This window comes from Sturnira hondurensis, unplaced genomic scaffold, assembly GCF_014824575.4.
Source record: "Sturnira hondurensis isolate 20B ecotype Veracruz unplaced genomic scaffold, ASM1482457v3 Scaffold0008723, whole genome shotgun sequence".
Taxonomy (NCBI): Eukaryota; Metazoa; Chordata; class Mammalia; order Chiroptera; family Phyllostomidae; genus Sturnira; species Sturnira hondurensis.
In genome coordinates this window covers 1015954-1030588 of record NW_028081354.1, presented here as the reverse complement: position 1 = coordinate 1030588, position 14635 = coordinate 1015954, and the positions used below count along the sequence as shown (strand labels likewise).

Here is a 14635-nt window from a genome sequence, read left to right as displayed (position 1 = left end):
AAACTTGAGAAATGATCAGTGCTCAACCACGAAAAAGGGTGTATCTGCTCTGAGAATATTTAACAGAAATAAGGCAAAGAAGAATGAGATTTAGTGCCAACAGTTCAGGCGATGGGGGAGCATGGGCATGATAACACATGCCAGTAGAACTGAAACAACCACATGCCCCCCACTGTCTTGCTTTCAGGAATCAGGATCTCTGCTTTACCATTAGGGTCTTGGGGGTCCTCAACCCGGGGGTTGACACTTCCCTGCTACAGCTCTCTACTTTGCGGCTCCTCATTATTGGCTGGTCACCTTAGCACAGGGGCCCTTAACAAGGGCTGGAGATGAGTGCATGGATGCACTTGGCGGGGAGAGTCCAGAAATCCCTGAAATGTAGGTAACCGGGGGTGGTGTACATTTTTGTCTGGAAAAACTTTATTTTCATCAGGTTTTCAAAATGCTTTTGGACTTAGAAAAAGTTAAGCAACCTGTGTCAGAGTTCACCCTGCTTAAGCCAGCAGGAATACCAGCCCAAGTCCTTAGTCTTTCAGGACATCCTTCCCACAAATCCATTCTTGCTGGCCACATGGAAAAAGCACTCCACTCTGCCCTGGTTGTATCCAGGTGGCTTTTCTGTTACCTGCCCCTGAGGCTGCCACTATCTCAGAATGCTAGAAGTTCCCACTCACAACCCTTTCCTATAGCAGCAAAACTGTTTCCTTCCATTATGTTACAGGTAAAGAAAGAAAAGAGTGTTTTGTGGTTTTCCGGGACCCACTTTACATTTCCAGGCTGTGTGACCCATTCAGAAATGGTTTCACCCCCTCTCTGCCACTTTGTAGTTTCTCCCTTCTCTAGTATAATCTCCCAGCCATCCTGACTACCACCCCTGGCCTTTAGCTAAAGTGTGGGCTAGTTTGCTTCCCCATCACCAGATAGCGCCTCCCATCTCCAACCCTACTGGATCTCATCAAACACAATTTAATTAAAGATAGAGCCTTAAAATTAGATATATAGCCACTTGCCTCGTTTCTAGAATTCTAGCTCTCAAAATGCTTCTTCAGTGATGAAAAGAGTAAAAAAATATGTAAACACACCTTCAGCTACTACTTTTGCTTGATACAGAGGAGAGAGAAGATATACTGTAATTTCCAAACATTTTGCCCATAATTGGCCCTCCTGCTTCAAAGGTTGCTCACCCAGCACTAAACAGTTCCAAGTAACCATAAGCACACAGGCTTGGGAGGTAGGTTGGTCTAGCTCAAATCTCAGCGCACCTCTTCCTTGTAGATGACCTTACACGTTACTTCAGCGCCCTGTTCCTGCCTCCAACTGTGAGGTAGCAACAATATATGCCACTTGCCGCTTCTGCCTCATGGGCTCATTGTGCAAATTCAGTGAAAAGATGGTGCGAGTGTTTCGGTACCATGCCCAGCACACACACACATGCAATAACAACCAAATTCTGTGCATGTACACATGCGACAACCACCAGATCTGTCCATCACAGTTAGTAACACTCCAGTGCCACTTATTGGAGCAGGCACCCCCTTGACAGAGGCTGTAGATTAAGTTCTAGATCCATTTCAGATCACTTGCTGTGGCCTTTGTGCCGATGCAGTTTCTGTGGTGCTCCAGAGCTCATCTTGCTGACCTGGAGGAATCGGATGGGTACAAGTGTGCCTTCCCTAGCGTACTTCAAAAGACCAACTCGCATCGTAACTTCCAGTTATGAGACAAAGAAATTATGTGTGGATGTAATATGTAGTATGGTGATTGTAGTTAATGATGTACTGCTTGAAAATCAGAGATGATTTTTATTTTTTTTCCACAAAAAAATGCTGATGTGAGGTGATGGAGGTGTTAGCTAACACTGGTGGTAATGATTTTGCAATATGTAAGGTATCAAATCAGTGTATTGTCCACCTTAAACTTACATAATGTCATGTGTCAGTTATGTTTCAATAAAGCAGGGGAAAACAAAAACAATACAGAAAACCATCTGACCCTGAAAAATGTGTTTCTTTCCCAGCATATTTGCAGATCCGCCACACTGGCTGGCTGGGGGGAGCTGTATGGACGCACTGGCTACAACTATATCTTCTCAGGTGAGTGTTCAGCTGTGTCCTCTGGGACTAAGAACAAGAGCCCTATCAGAGAGAATAGCTACCCCCAGCCACAGTGGAGGGTGCGAACAAGCTGAGAAGAGACTAGGGGCTGCATTTTATCATTTGAGGAGATGTTTGGTATAGAAGACCACCAACACATGGGGCATCTTTGGTGAAAAGACACAAGAGCTGCTGGTAAGGGAGGGAGCTGGTCGGGGAGGAGGTTGGTTGGAAGCCCCTGGGTGTAGCGCCATGCCGCCGCCTCCATGCTGACCGACAGGTTTCTCTGGCAGGGGGTGCAGATGATGCCTGGGCAGATGCAGAGGATGTCACAGAGGAGGACTGTGCTCTTCGGTCAGTGCCTGATTGTTGTGGGTCTGGGCTTGTGGGTCGGGGTGTCTGACCAGTGGTGGCCATTTTCACATTGACAGTGTTGATTCTTCCCTGGTTCAGGTGAGTGGATTCACACACTTCTCCCCCCTGCCAAGTCCATGCAGTAGGGTTGTTGGAGTGCATCCTGTAACTTCACGCCAAAGCTGGCTTTATTGAACATTGGAGCAGCCTTTCTTCGCCCCGCCGCACATCAGGATCCCAGAGATAATGTCCCAGCCCTGGGTTCCTGGTACCACAGTCAGAGACAAGGCCCAGGCATTTGTGTTCATCTTTAAGCCCTACAGTCTCCAGGGTGTGGCCGAGGGGTGATGGCTGGCTGGCCTGCCCGCCAGGTGTCACACAGCACAGCTGGTGCTGAGGCACAGGGCAAGGGCTTTCGTGCCCAGGTGAAAGATGCAGCAACTAGAAGCTTCACAGCTGTGTGATTGGTGCCATGAGAGTGCTTGATACAAACATGGATTTTCTGCCCCTTTAACAGGCTAATTCACACTCTTCGGACCTGCTTTCAAAATGTTTTTAGAAAACATGATAGGATACTTTGGAAAAGCTTTTTTGCATGGTCTGTGCCACATGGAAAGTCTTTAACTGGTATTGAGTGTCTTTGAGCACCCTAGTAAAATCAGCTGCCTGAAATCATGGCTCAGTCCCTGAAAGGCATCTTGCTGTGCCCAGGGTTCTGCCTGTTAGTTCCAAGAGCAGCAGCTCTGGCTTGTGTTCAGGAATGTTTGGCTCTTTCCCCAAGGTCAGCCGACCTCTGCCTCAGCCCGGCCGTCTTCCTTCCACAACATGCACTGTTCTTGGCTAGGAGACTGCTAGGGACACAGCTAAGCAGTGAGCGTTTAAAAAAAATTAACGACTGTTTATTCATTCTGCTTTTGCCTTAATCTATGTGACTGATCACAAGGCTGTCTGAGGGTTAGGAAAATTGAATCTTTCTCCTCACTTCATAGGCCTGCTGCATAGAAGGAATTCACTTGGTAATATTTCATGATCCGTTGATAAGATAGCTTTAAAAAGTCCATCTCCCATCAAGAATTTCAATCTGTTACGTTCTGAGCAAGCTGTGGCTAAGAATGGTCATAAAAGGTGGAGGGATAGAAACTCTAATGGAAACTCAAAGGCTCTATCAGCCACCAGCTTGCTGCTTTTTAGAGCTCAGAGATTATCTTCAGTCTTCTGACTTATTGTCAGGCTGATCCAGAAAGCCTTTTCCTGGTTCAGGGCTGCAAATTGCTTCTTTGAAATGCATCCCAGAGTTTGGGGTAATCACTCAGAAAGTCACCTTCTCTGCACCTTTTACAGAACCAGTTTTCCTGTCTCCCCCTTCCTCCATCTTCTGGAGAAGGGAGACAAGTTCTTGCCAGTGACATCTGTGCTACCTTGAACGTGCGCCCCACCCCTCAGAGTTTTCTGAATGAATGTGCAGTGCAACTTCTCCCTCTGGCTCTTTGTTTCAGAAGTTCCGACACACATCTTTTTGATAAGGTCAGAGGCTATGACATCAAGCTCCTTCGGTACCTGTCAGTCAAATACATCTGTGACCTGATGGTAGAGAACAAGAAGGTGAAGTTTGGCATGAAGTAAGTACAGGGCACCCACCATGACATGGGCAGAGGCAGTGTGTTCACAGACCTGTGTTCAGGTTGGTGGTAGTACACAGCAGTTACCGAGGGCTCGCCATGTGCCAGGCCTTTTGTGGAGGGCTTTCTGTCATCCTTTTACGGTGTCTTCAAACAGCCCTGTAATACAGGGTCTAGTGTCATCCCCTCTTGAAGGCAAGGAACAAATGCACAGAGCGGTTAAGTAACTTGCCCCAGGTCATCCAGATAGAAACTGAGGGAGCCGGGGAGCCTGTGCTGCGCTGCCGCCTTTTCTTAGATGCCCAGGAAGATGTGCCTTTGGCTCCAAGTTCTACATCATTTTTCATAGATTAGAGCTTCTCTCAAAATGGAACAAAAAGACCAGTGGTTTTTTTCCACATATGAACCAAATCTTCATGTGATAAGACAAAAGAAAAATAGGGAGCCTGGGTGAGGGTTTTGAAATTATTATTAATTTTTTATAATATTGACTATTAATTATGCTGAGGTTTTCCTAGAAAATAATGGCAGACTGAGGCTAAGTTACAGGTTATCTCTCTGCAGGTATCTGACTAGTCCCTTATCCCTTCCTCCATCCATCAGAACAGTCCTAATTCTTTATCTTCTGGGTGCTATTTGTCCCCCTGTTCAGGAGTGTCCTCAGAGTGTTGAGGCGAGAGTCCCCCAGAGTTATTTGGCTCTCATCTGACTCCCTGGTCAGCCTGTGCTGCCTTCGTCTGTGGGACCTAGGTGGAAGGTTGTTCTGCAACCTTAGCTTCTGGTTGTGGCTGCTGCAGTGTTAAGGGGAGAGTAACTTCTCTGGCTTAATAAGTTAGGGTAGGGGGCAGTTACACTTCTTAATTGTTCGAAGTAAGCACTGCTGAAGGGCACCATTTATAACTCTGAAGGGTGGTTTCTGTAGCAAGAGGTCCACCGAACTTGTTATGATGCTCACTGGGGAATGGCGTGTGTGTGTGTATGTGTTGTGGTGCCGTAACACATTGTGTCCTGTCTTGTAGTGTAACCTCCTCTGAGAAGGTGGACAAAGCCCAGCGCTATGCCGACTTCACTCTTCTCTCCATCCCGTATCCAGGTAGGGAGCTCCTTTCAGGGTCTAGTCAAGTGACAGGCTTCCAAGGGCTGGGGACCCTCAGAAGCTGCCAGCAGGCCTTTTGTACTTAGGTATGTAAGTGTCCCAGGGCTTTCCAGGAGGATCTCGTGTTGGTCCTCGGAGCACACTGGGGCTCCCAGTCTAGGCTTTCACACTCAGGGCAGGGCACTGTCCTGAAAGGGGCTTTCCCCTCCGAGGGGTCCCAGGGTTGAGTCCTGGCTCAGGTACTCACAACCACAACCTTGAGTGAATTACTTCATCTCTCCCAGCCTAAAGTTTTCTCAGGTATCATTTGGAACTGAGAAAGGCTTAGCTCAGCATTTTGTAGTCCAGATTGGATGAGATCACATTTATCAAAGTGCTCTGTGCAGGCAAAGTGTAAAGTGACATTGTTAGTGCTGCAGGTCAGCAACAAATCATGGTAGTCTGGCCCGAGCAGCCCTGAACCTTTGCATGTCTGAAGTTAGCCCAGGCAGGGCTGTTCTGGTGGTAGAAGAATATAATTGCACCAGTTGTACATAGTTGGTGATGGCCTCACCACATTACCAACCACGTCGGTGAGCACAGAGCTAGCTGCATTTGTCTTCGGTGTATAGGCATGTATGCAGCCTGTAGCCAGGGCAATATTCTCTGCACTGGATACTAAAGCTGTGTTGGCCCAGATGATAACACGTAAGTTTCTGGCAATACCTGTTTGTTCAGCAAGGAGGCCAATGAGCCCTAACAGCAGTGTAAGACTTTGTCAACAAACAGCAGGAAGTGTACTCTTTCTCCTTGAAATGTCTCTCCTGCTCAGCGCCAGCATCTGCCTTCAGTCCTGTGCTGGACCTTGTCTCCTCATCTTATAGCCACATAGCCATTAGCAAGGGCAGGCCAGTGACAGCAGTTTGCTGTATACCCAGGAGGCCTTCTCACTAGAACTGCAAGTTCATCTAGTGCCTGGCGGGGAGAGCATATCCTCATCATTATAAGCTGGTAACCCCAGATAGCCTGGTACTCTTACAGTGACTTCCCCCAGAGTCTCTTCACTCTTCTCTGCCAGCTTAGCATTTGGTGCCTTGCAGAGCTGGGATTGAGTCCCAGCCATAGCACTGTGTATCCTTGAACAAGTCCTTTAAAACCTTTCTGAGCATCGGTTTCATCCTCCATAAACTGAAGATAAGGGTGCTTACTTCAGAGTCAAGTGCCAGACCCGTTCCTAACAGGTGTTCATAAACACCAGGCCTCGTGATGATGGGTACATGGGAGAAAAGGCTTAGAGAGGCTCCTCTTCCCTATAAGCCACTTTGGGCAGATGCAAACCTAAAGGTGATGCCATGAGCTTGACAGCATCAGAGCTGTGCCATGACAGGAGTGTCTCAACCACGGTGCCTTCACTGGAACTGCCAGGTGGATCTGGCTTTCAGAGCAGGCTGCCAACTCCCAGGGGACTCTTCACAGATGGAAGTACTCTGTGGAGCAGGATAGGTCCGTGTTGCCTGATTAACCGAGCATCACTTTCTTTGTATATATTTAGGTTCTAGGTGGTATTTACTTTCAAAAAAATAGTTCTGATAGAAGTTTGGAAACCACCGCTCCAGGACAGGGGCACGATACCCTTTCTGCCCTAGTTTGGCAGCTTGTCCCAACCCCCCAAGTATTAACACCCTGTGTTTGACTCAGTTATTCATTAGGCCACAATGCAGCTAACTTGGGGGTAAAGATGTTCGTGACAACGTCTGTTTGTACTAGCAAAACGTGGGAAACGTTGTCGTTGATCAGAATAATGATGACCTAAATGATGGTGCAGCCACTGATAGTAGAATGAAATATTGCATAGTCAGAAAAACGCTTTAATTTTTTGACATGGAACAGTGCTTAAGGGGCTAAGCAGGATACAAAATTATATAAAGTAGTCCTCCCTTATTTGCAGTTTCATTTTCCACAGTTTTGGTTATCCGTGGTTAACCAGGGTCTGAATATATAGAAGATTCCAGAAATACTTCACAAGTTTTAAATTGTGTGCCATCCTGAGTAGCGTGATGAAATCTCACGCTGTCACGCTCTGTTGTGCTCAGGATGTGAATCATCTCTCTCTGCAGCCTTTCCATGCTGTTCATGCTGTACCTGACCATCAGCCACTCAGTAGCCCACTCAGGTCTGATTGACTGTCGTGGTATCACAGTGCTTGTGTTCAAGTAACCCTTATTTTACTTAATTATGGCCCCAAAGCATAGGAGCAGTGATGCTGGCCACGTAGACATGCCAACAAGAAGCTGTAAAGTGGATGTATGTAGGAAAAACAGGACATACAGGGTTCAATACTGTGTGTGGTTTCAGGTATCCACTAGGGGTCTTGGAACATATCTACCATTAATCAGAAGGGATGACTGGTACAATTTATTTTTTTAAGAAAGATTTTATTTATTTTTAGAGGGGGAGAGAGAGGGAGAGAAACAATTACTGGTTGCCTCTCGCATGTCCCCAGCTTAGGGGGGGGCCTGGCCCACGCCCCAGGCATGTGCCCTGACTAGGAATCAAACCAGCAGCCTTTTAGTTTGTAGGCTGACGCTTAATCCACTGAGCCACAGCAGTCAAGGCTACAATTTCAACTACCTAAGGGGAAAAGTACTTACACAAAAGGTGGAGACGGAAATATGGTAAAATTGTAAGATGATATGCCCTGTGAATTTTTTCCTGTTCTTCCCAAAATGTTTATATACTACATCTGATCGTTTCTGTATTGAGGGGAAGGTGGACGGGAGCAATGAAAACAAAGGCAAGGGCTGGGGAGTCGCTGTTGCACAGGCAGGTGAGGGGACGGGAGAAGCACTTTTTACTTTCTGTACTTACGTTCTTGAATTTCTTCACGTGCTTGTATTACTTCATAAAGAGGAAAAGAGCCCTGGCCATTGTGGCTCAGCTGGTTGGATCGTCGTTCCATAAACCAAAAGGTTGTGGGCTCCGTCCCTGGTTGGGGTGTGTGCAAGGCAGTCGATCAGTGTTTCTCACATCAGTGTTTTTCTCTCTCACTCTCCCCCTTTCTTTCCGTCTGTCCAAAATCAATAAGCATGACCTTGACAGAGGATTTTAAAAAGGCAGGAGTGGGGGGCACAACAAACTTACCATTATCCAAACCAGGTCACTGAAATGGGCTTTGCGAAGGTTTCAGGGCCACATTTAAGCCCTCCAATGACTTTGAGGCACAGACAGGAACTACTATGATATCAATTCTAGTTAGCAAACCAATTTGGGCTTAGGCCCTTGGAAGTGAGAAGTGCTCTGGGAGCATTTCCTTCAGGGCACCCAAATAGATGGACCCAAACTCCAAGCACGAGTCTGATTTGCTTCCTCCTCGAGTGTGGCTGTTGTCCCTCCACTCAGTCCCATTTCTTGGCCTCTCAGGTTCAGAAATCTGTTCAGGAAATGAATGTTAGAAATTGCTCTGGGTACTAAGTCTATTTTAATTCTATTTGTTTCTCACAAAAAAATTGCTTCTGCACCGTCGGCTGCTCAGAGCTCGTCCTAGAGTCTATAGTGTTGATTTGAGCAGCTCGAGTTTGAGAAAACAGTACTTCACAGGGACTCTGAGAGATAATTGATGTCTTCTTAACCTGCGCTCACAGCTCAGTACCTTTATCTGATACTTATATTTCTTCTTTCTCCCAGGGAGGCACCCAAGAATAGTCTGAAATGTTATAGCTGAGGATTGTTCCCTGCCTTTCGAGGCAGAAGTGAGGTTTGGGCGATTAGAGTGCAAAAGTGCGTGTGGGGTGAGAGCCTAGTCTACAGAACACATGGCCGGTGTCTCCAGACCTTCTTCTCCGGAGGAACCTCTTTATTCCTTGGGCCTCAGACAGGAACTTGACCCTAGAATAGTATCTGGATAATTCCATGTAAATTTTTTGGCTCGTGGACACTTGCAGGGAATTTGGACAACTGTTTTGCCTTTGGAGATCTCACCAAAGTGGAACCTATGGCCAAAGCCACGTGCCCTTCGGTTTGTGTTGGCCCTGGCTGAGGAACTGAGAATCACTGCAGGAAGCTGCTTTCAAAGTGCCTCTTTCCCATCCCTGTGGCCTGAAGCCTCAGCAGCCCATGGGTGGTCACTGTGCCAAGGTGTGAGCAAGCCTCTTTCTGAACCAAGCAGGCGACTGTAAACTGTAGGGCAGGCACTGTGGGCTCTTGTTGCCACAGCGTGGTGATAGTAGTATGCTGCCATTTGAATGCCATTTGTACCAGGGCTCTGCTAGGTGTTTCATGTGTGTAATTTTATTTTATCCTTAATTGTGTTACAAATGAGAAAATCAAGGCTTAGAGAGTTTAAACAAAGAGTTCGCAGTCACAGAGCTAAGCAAAAAGCCGAGATTTTGGAGTGGGGAATGTTGCCTATACCCTTATCTCTCCACTGTTCCTGTCCATATTCCTGAGGGTTTACCTTAGTGGAGTTCTGTAAAATTTTTCCAGCAAAGTACCTCTTGGCCAGGTTCGTTGGAGATCGGCATGTCTCCTGAGCACCTGTCCCTTCAGGCACTGTCTGTGGTCCTTTCCAGGATGTCACACTGTTCAGTCCTCGCCAAAAGCCTGCAGGGTTGGTATCAGAGCGGAGGGGAGTGATCTTCTGTAACTGCGTAAATTGCTGAGATGGTGCTGACAGGGCTCAGGTGGTTAGCCATGCTTTCTGTTCGCTGGCTGTTTGCACTCCAGGGGTGTGTAGGACAAAGGGACCTGAAACAAAGAAGTGACCAAATAACCAGTGAGCACAGATGGGGAGAGATACAGAGAGGTGTTCGGGCAGGTCGTACGTCCTTGGGAAGGCATGTAACTAGAAACCAGAGGAGCTCAGGAGGTGTGTTCCCTGTCTCTCGCCTGCCCATTTTATTCCCTTTCTGCCTCCCCCACCCCCCACACACGCGTCAAGTTAGCCATGGCTTCTCTGGCGCCTGCTGGTGTGGAGGAGCGCGGAAGCGGTGGCCACCTCGAGCCCCAGCACTCGGCATCTCAGGAGACTGGGCTGGAAAGAGTGGTGTCATAACTCTGCCCTTCTTTTCCAGGCTGTGAATTTTTCAAGGAATATAAGGATCGGGATTACATGGCTGAAGGGCTCATTTTTAACTGGAAGCAGGTATGAACAGTAACATTCGTCATCTTGGGTCTTAGTGTTTCTTTGTAAAGGGAGACTGTGGAGGATAGCTAGCAGTCTTTTTGGAGAAAACAACTACCCTTTTTCTTTTCCTTTCGTTTCCTTTCTTTTCCCTTCCCTGAATGAGTCTCATTTTCTCTCTCTCTTCTTGTGTATAAATGTTTACATTCTCATCGTATAGACTTGACTTTCTCCCTTTAGTTTCTCCCTTTCTTTAAAGGAGTTTCCAGGGACAAGGTAGGAAAAGTCCTTCCTCTTTGCTCTACCGACTGTGTCAAGAAGGGGATCGGCAATCTGTCCCCTCCCCAGCCGGGGGGAGCAGGCCACAGGAGCCTGCTGGAGGCTGCATGCAGGTCACTTACATCTGTCTCAGCAGTAAACGGTCAAACAGCCAACCGAAAAGCTCTGCTTGGCAGCAGTATCTGGTCCCTTTCATTTTTAAGCTCTCGCTCCCAGGGTAGCAGAGGCATCGGGCCCGGAGAAGGCAAGTGCTGTGGAGGGACATCATGCCTGCTTGTGGTAGCCATACGTTCAGGGCCACGACCTGCCCTGTCACCATGGCTTCTCCTCGTGGCCAGCCTGCATCTCACAGGTGTCTTTTCTGTCCCCAGGACTACGTCGATGCCCCACTGAGCATCCCCGACTTCCTGACTTGCTCTCTAAACATTGACTGGAGCCAGTATCAGGTGAGGGGCCTGACTCTAGCAGGGCAGAGTAAGGGAAGGAGACAAGAGGACCATTGGTGCCTGCCCCACAAGTCCGTCATGCAGATACCTGAAGGCCTGGCTGGTGCCCTTTGACCTTTCACAGCCTAGGGAAAAAGGAACTGCTTGTCTGTTTAACACTCTCTTCTGATTTGCTCTCGGCCCAGAAAATACAAGCTTTCTGAACGTGACTCACTCAAAAATTTGCATCCACCAGGCTGTTCTTTTTCCAGAGAACCTCATGGTGGCTGCTTTCTAGCCCTGAGCTTCAGTGACTTTTCATTTTTCCTTTTAAATGTGTGTTCTGCCAGGGGAAGTATAGAGCTGCCTGACCCCATTTGATTATAGAAACTTTAAAATTATTTCCATTGTGCTCCTCTTTGTCGCCATCTACTGTGGAAGAGGCCTCAGCCTCACTGGATGGATCCATCTCTCTGCTGTGTTTGGTCCTCTGTACAAGCCCAAAGGCTGTCAGCCATCTCCTGGCCACTTGCTCCAGCCAGGACAAGTAGCCTTCTTCTCCCACCACCTTCCCCACATCTGTCACTTCTGTCTGGATGCCACCTCCCAGCCTCCTCTTGTCTGGCTGAGACACTGCCTTCAGGATTTGGCCTGGGTGTTCATTCCAGGAAGATTTTCGTGATATCTTTTATCCCCCCATCCCCAGGGTCAGGTGACTTTATCTGCATTCCCATTGACCCCCTGGGCATATCTATCATGGAATTTTCCACTAAACTGTGGTCACTGATTTAGAGATCTGCTTCCCTCTGTCTCCAGTAGACTGAACTCCTGGAGGGTGGGGAACCATGGGCTGTGCATCTGCAGCACAGAAATGCACAGAGCCTAGAACTGGAAAGGCCGAGCCAGTGACTACCTTGAAAACATCCTGTTTCCCTCTTCCTCCTCCTCCAGGTCTGGACAGTTCCCATCCAACCGTGAGGTCTCAGTCCCCACTCACTTGTTAAACATCTGTGTGCTCCCATAGGACCTTGGATTTTGTTCTCTGGGTAGCAAGTGGTCTGTAAAGGCAGAGGCTGTGCTTATCTCGTGTTATCTTGTACATTTAGCCCTTAGTCACAAAGCAGGAGCTTCATGACTGTTGGAGTGAAGGAGTTAAGAGTGGTGTCAGGTCTTCTCTATGCAGGTGTTTCTACAAGAGGGAGCTTTAGGAAGGAGAGCGGGCCAGTTGTTTGCTGTGCCCCAGAAGCCTGGGGAAGGAGCAGATATAGGGGCCCTGCTTCCTTCTGATTTTATTGTGTGCAGGTGTCGAGTCACACTTACTCTCCTTGTGGCATGTTCTTTCTCCTTATGTAGATGCAAACTGGACCTGGTCAACTACTTACCAAACAGGATGCAACTGTAGGGGTTCAGTGACACTGCCAAGGACATTTTCTCTCTAAAAAGGCCTATTTAATATAAGCCCTGGATCTAGTCCCCAGCTTGCTCAGCCTTTCTTGCAGGGCTCTGTGGCCTTGAGCAAATGACCTCACTTGTCTCTGAAAGTAGAGTTGACAACACCTGTTTCAGTGTCGTGGTGAGGTTCAAGTATGATTACTGTTTGAAAGTGTCCTCTTAACTGAAATGCCAATTTTAATGACGATAATTAAGAACTAGGCTACTAGCTAGCTAACTCAAGGGAGTGAACACTAATAACGTTCCAGACACAAAAGTAGAAGGGCAGGGCTTCCTCCCAAGAGTCCTGCCTCTCCAGTTGCTCATTGGTCTTACTGGGCCTCCTACCATCCTCTTCCTCAGCCAGGTGTAGGTTCTGGCCTTTCAGTCCCTTCGGCATGGGGGTCTAGGACTCCGCTCACTCCTCACCTCCCCAGGTGATCTCATTCATCAGTCACTCCACTAGCCCACTGCCTCTCTCGGCCGTCTGCATCTACATCATCTTCCGCAAGTATCCCTCCGTGCAGCCACCTCAGACTCAAGCTATCTAAAATGGAATTGGCCACAACCTATAGCACCCTCAGGAGGGCCTAGATGCCCTAGGGCACCATTTGCCTCGGTGCTCAGACTTGTGGGTGCTTTTCTTCCCCCACATCCATGGCCAGGTCCCATCAGTTCTCTAAATCGCTGTCCCTGGTGAAACTCTCCAGTCCTTCTTGCCTCCATCTCTCGGCCTAGTTCAGGCCACAGTCATCTCAGTGAATCTCCTGCCTGAACGCAGGGCACACGCAGGGGCAACTGGAAACAGTGAATGTAAAGCACTTGAATAAGGCCTCTGAGGTAGCAATACTCAGATCATGGCGCAAGGTCATCATTGTCATCCCCTTCTCTAAAACCCACCACTGACTTTACCATTTTCCTCAGAATAGAGTCCAAGGACCCTTAGGAGGCCCATCCAGTTCCTCATGTCCTGTCCTTGTTCTTGAGACCGGCCATTCTCTCCTCCAGCCACACTGGCCACCTTTCAGCCCCTTCAGGAAGAGTGCTTTCCAGGTTTGCACATGCTATTCTCACTGCCAGAAACACTTGTCTGCTTTCCCTCCCCTCTTCTTGTATGCATGTCACCACCTCCAAGAAGCCTTCCCTACTGGTCCCCATGGAACAGGCAAGTCTCACAATGACACAGTCCTGCAGCGTCCTAGAGGTCTCCTTTCGGTGTGCACACCTGCGGCAATCCACTTTGCCTTCCCTTGGCTGCAGGCCTGAGTTGTCATTCACCACTGTGCCCTAGGGCCGGGCCCTTAGGGATGTTCACGGTGGGAGCACTGGTAATACCTGCGTGGATCTTGCTGCCTTCCCTGCGATCAGATGAAATTCTGTAGTCTGCTTTTTCTTTCTGTGCTGTAAGACTCCTTGCAGTGTCTTCTCCTGAAGCTAGTCCCTGACAGTGAATGGGCAGCGAAGGAACATTCTACAGGTGTGTCCTAGTACCTAAGCACTAAGCCGTGGGGATGCAGAGATGCCAAAATGGTTTCTGCCATTATTGGGCTTGATCTAGGAAAAGAAGCAACAACATAACCATCACCTGCACAGTAGAGGTAGTGACCAGCAGCCACAGAAGATGACTCTGTAGAGAACACAGTGGGGTTGGGCCTTTGCATGAGGAGTGTGCCATCCGGGGGGACGAGTACTCCGGGCGTAGAAACATAAACAGAGGCAAGGTGCCCAGCTCTGCACCCAGAGACTTTTTCATGGAGTGTCAGATAAGAGAGTCAGATGAGGTTTTAATGTATTTCTCAGGTCTTCCTCACCATCTGCAATCCGCACACCTCTGTTTCTTACTTTGGTATTATAGGAAAAGTCTCTGCAGTGTAACATGCGATACAAGCTCAAACTTCTAAGTTTGGCAGGACTGGGTTAATGTTTCAGCTCGGCTTAGCTCTGTGCCCTTGGGCCTCTATCATCCCGTTGCTCCCCAGCCTATGGCTCCTACCCAGGACCAGGCTCATTGTGAATTTGCTGCGTCTCCCTGGTTGTCAGTGTCTCCTTCGAATAACCACCATAACTGAAGCTGTGCAGTTCAGTCCTTGGTCGGGTGGCCACACCTGACCGATGGATCTTCCCCCAGCCCACCTGACTTCCCTGGACTTTGTGCTGCATAGTTCTTGCCTCCTGCTACTGCTTTTCCCGAACTTGTGAGAACCATAGCTTTGAGGGAATCTGTTGGCAGTGGTGTGTGT

General features: G+C 48.3%; 1 protein-coding gene across 7 annotated transcripts in view; it reads left to right on the top strand.

The window, feature by feature from the left end:
* Window positions 1-14635, top strand: part of MTMR14 (myotubularin related protein 14) — a 55936-nt gene that overhangs the window by 18797 nt on the left and 22504 nt on the right. For 6 of the 7 annotated variants that reach the window (XM_037055671.1, XM_037055668.1, XM_037055673.1 and 3 more), the window contains exons 4-9: window positions 2018-2093; window positions 2387-2447; window positions 3944-4066; window positions 5086-5159; window positions 10211-10281; window positions 10911-10985. In XM_037055671.1, the coding sequence (XP_036911566.1) occupies window positions 2018-2093; window positions 2387-2447; window positions 3944-4066; window positions 5086-5159; window positions 10211-10281; window positions 10911-10985 (480 nt within the window). The remainder of the gene's footprint in view (window positions 1-2017; window positions 2094-2386; window positions 2448-3943; window positions 4067-5085; window positions 5160-10210; window positions 10282-10910; window positions 10986-14635) is intronic. The other variant, XM_037055669.1, reaches the window with a different exon arrangement.